This window comes from Sinocyclocheilus rhinocerous, unplaced genomic scaffold (assembly GCF_001515625.1).
Source record: "Sinocyclocheilus rhinocerous isolate Xijiao unplaced genomic scaffold, SAMN03320098_v1.1 scaffold1522, whole genome shotgun sequence".
Lineage (NCBI taxonomy): Eukaryota > Metazoa > Chordata > Actinopteri > Cypriniformes > Cyprinidae > Sinocyclocheilus > Sinocyclocheilus rhinocerous.
In genome coordinates, this window is record NW_015637563.1 from 46,582 (window position 1) to 50,256 (window position 3,675).

Consider the following 3,675-nt stretch of genomic DNA (forward strand, 5'->3'; position numbering starts at 1 on the left):
ACACACACGCACACACACACACTCACACACACGCACGCACACACACTCGCACACACACGCGCACTCACGCACACTCTCACACACGCATGCACTCACACACGCACTCACACACTCACACACACACACACTCACTCGCACACTCGCACTCACTCACGCACACACACTCACACACACGCACACACACACACACACACACCTGAAGAACTACAGGTACATCATCACATCAAATATGCCTTTTTTTCTAAACCCTGTTCTTTTTAGAAGCAGTGACCTTAATTAACTCCAGTGGTGTTTGACTAAGCAAATATTTTCTAGGGCTTTCACTCCGGTGTTTTCCGTTGTGTTTTTTCACTGATATCTGCCGTACGGTCGTCATGTTTCATGTATTTCTCGTAACCGTGTTGAACACATCTCTAGCCCCTGACTGAATGTAAAGCTCCTAACAGTCCCAGCTCGTTCCTTTTACAAACCCAGATGTGCTATTTTATACATTTTTTAGGATTGACAATGTTTTACTGTTATTACATATACTGTTGTAAATTGTAAATAAGAATAAGAATAATTAAAATTAAAATTTAAAATGTTTCTTTTTATATATTAAAAGATGATATGATTGTTTGTGTCAGTTATTAATGCAGGACTTTGACTGAATAAAAATGTTAATGTCCAAAACTGAAAAGACAAACTTAACGAGATAAAATACAAATAACAAAAGGTATAAAAAAATAAACCTTTGAGCTCAAAAATGACATTATATAATCTGACACTGAATGCAGTGTTTTTACTTTACTTTTTAGTTTTTTCTCTACAAAAGCTGCACTATTTTGAACACAGCCACGCTACTGAAAACAGTAGTTCAGCACTATTATTGCTTGTTGATAGTTACTTATGGAGTTGATTATGTATCTTTTTATTTATATTTTTTTGCAATTAAACATAATGTGAAAATAAAGTTTTTTTTTCGTTTTTTTTTTTTTTGTAAGTTTAAAAAAACAACCACTCCGTACAAAAGTTTATATTACATATAATATAACAATATTATAATTTATAATTATAATTTTAAAGAATAGCAGACAGAATCCTATGGAAGCCCGTAACATTTCCACCACTGAATAAAACATAAAACACAAAACAAACAAGGTAATTGTAGAGGGATGCTCCGATCGATCGGCCGATAATCACATTTTATGATTTGATCGGTACTCGCTACACTTGGCCGATCGCAATCTGATAACGTCAACAAAACTTCGTCTGAGCCGTAAGGGATAACGGTAACATAACACGCTGATCGTGGGCTGCTTTTAAATGAACATTTATAAAATAAAATATCTTCTTTGGCCATATTAGCCCACTCAGTAGCATTAACACAGGCTTTACTCCTTTCAAACTTGATCTGGAATCCATTTCTGTCACTGCAACTTCCCGATCAGGCGAACGAACACACACACGGAAAATTTTCTAAAGATAGTCTTCGTTCAGAAATACAGTGATATAAAAACACCCGCGCCTCGTTTTGATTTTTAAACGTGCAGTACGTGCTCATGTTTATTCAACGAAGCCTTTTGGAAAATCGGTCAGTTTTGATATTGTGGCGAGCGCCACACATAAATAAATGCATCCCACAGCACAACCACCTGAGCCCAACTTCAGTCTACTCATCACCTTAACTTTAACTGCGTTTGTAGCCGGCGCTATAGCCAGACTGATAAACACACACAGACCGGAAGTTAACTTCGGGCCAGGCACGTGCGCCCGATGAAACCGTCTATATAAAGCTTGAAGCAGCAGAATCGGTATCGGCCGATCACCATGACAAGAAAGCGGTACTCATTATCGGCTGCAAAAATCCTGATCGGAGCATCCCTACTAAAAATCGCTTGCAGTATCTCTGCTACTAAATTTATTTAAAAATGGATAGCTCTGTACAGTTGTCGCATCAGTTGTAGATGCGCTGTCTGTGTGTGAGCAAAGAAAACAATCAGTATTGTGTGTGTGTGTGATGTGTGAGTGTTTCTGATATGTGTGTGATGTGTGTGTGTGTGTGATGTGTGTGTGTGTGTGAGATGTGTGTTTCTGATATATGTGTGTGTGTGTGTGTGTGTGTGTGTGTGTGTGTGAGATGTGTATTTCTATGGCAGGGGGCGGTGCATATTTGTGGCGGTGGATAATTTTGGCGGTCAATGTGGATATTGTGGATGAGTTCTTCTGTGCCATCACGTTCTATTAGTTCTACAGCTTCAGTTTCGGAACTTTCACGCTTAGGATATGTGTGTGTACGCGCGTTTTTGTTATTTATGAGGACACAAATTTGTATAATGATACGGGTATGACATAGGTATTACAACGAGAAGGTGATTTATGAGGACATTTTGACTGTCCCCATATTTCAAAAGACTTAAATCATTCAGAATGAGTTCATTTGAAAATCTAAAATTGCAGAAAGTTTCCTGTGAGGGGTAGGTTTAGGTGTAGGGTTGGTGAAGGGCAATAGAATATACGGTCTGTACAGTAGAAAAACCATTACGCCTATGGAACATCGCCACAATTCACAAAAACAAATGTGTGTGTGTCAAAAGTTTTAGTTTTATGTTTTTAAAGAAGTCTTGCAAAAATCCTGATCGGAGCATCCCTAGGTAATTGCGACTTTTTATCTCACAAGTGTGACTTCTTTTTCTCAGAATTGCTAGATATAAACAAATTCTGATAAAAAAACGTCAGAATTGTGAGATAAAAAGTCACAATTACCTTTTTTTTCTTTTTTTTACTCGGTGGCAGAAACAGGCTTCCACAGAATCCAGACCACAACTACAGCGATTTTTTCCAGCTGATGAATAATAATCATGCCTTGTATAGTTATTGATTCTGGTGTGAAGGAGCCTTTACTGTTTTGCCAAATGAATACTTTTCTCACACATGCTGTCTGGACATTGCTCCGGTGTATCTTTTACAGAGATACGCTAAACCTACAACTGAGATCAAGCTTCCTGAGTTTGTGGATCAGTCCTGCGATTTCTTTCCAAGCTGAAGTCCACACCGACACACAGATGAGCTTCTAGAGAAAGATGCATCTTGTAGTGGTGTCCACACTTGTTTAAACAGCACAGTCAAGTTCTTGAACAGTTTTCAAGTGTGCTTAGATTATAAAAGATTTCTTAACATTCTGATCAATGCAGGCACAGACAACACAATTACTAACTATTTAAAGAGCAAATATTTAATTGTGGCAAACAATGCACTCTTACAGAATCTCACTATATTCATTTTATCATTACTTTGATTGGTTTTAAACAAAGTTAATTTCATTTTCACAGAAAATAAATTACTGCAACTGAGCATAATTTTGTTTTTGGGGACATGTTTTTTTTATTTTTAAACGAGTTTACCAGATTTAATATTGTTCCTGAAGCCTGTCCCAGCTGTGAATAAACGGCTAATATTCAGACCGTGATGTAACTCATCAAAAAAAGGCTCTCCATTTAAAAGGAGTCAGCAATAGTTTAAAGTGTTGGTTTGAGGAGCAGGTGAAGATGGAGAGGTTATTCTAGTTTCTCGTCTCCTTCCTCCACATCTTTGAGACTGAGCACCTCCAGCGTTCCCTTCCCTTTAGTCTCACAGCGGATCAGCTCATCAATGTCACGGAAACAACCGGGATCTATCAGACACACCTGGAAAATA

At 37.9% G+C, this 3,675-nt stretch overlaps 1 protein-coding gene across 2 annotated transcripts in view; it reads right to left on the reverse strand.

Annotated features, from left to right (window-relative positions):
* Positions 1-2,837: 2,837 nt before the first annotated feature.
* The window catches only part of LOC107749050 (ribosome maturation protein SBDS-like), a 7,078-nt gene continuing 6,240 nt past the window's right edge, over positions 2,838-3,675 (reverse strand). Inside the window, exon 5 of one of the 2 annotated variants that reach the window (XM_016564100.1) lies at positions 2,838-3,665. In XM_016564100.1, coding sequence (XP_016419586.1) covers positions 3,537-3,665 — 129 coding nt within the window. In that variant the 3' untranslated portion in view covers positions 2,838-3,536. The remainder of the gene's footprint in view (positions 3,666-3,675) is intronic. The other variant, XM_016564099.1, reaches the window with a different exon arrangement.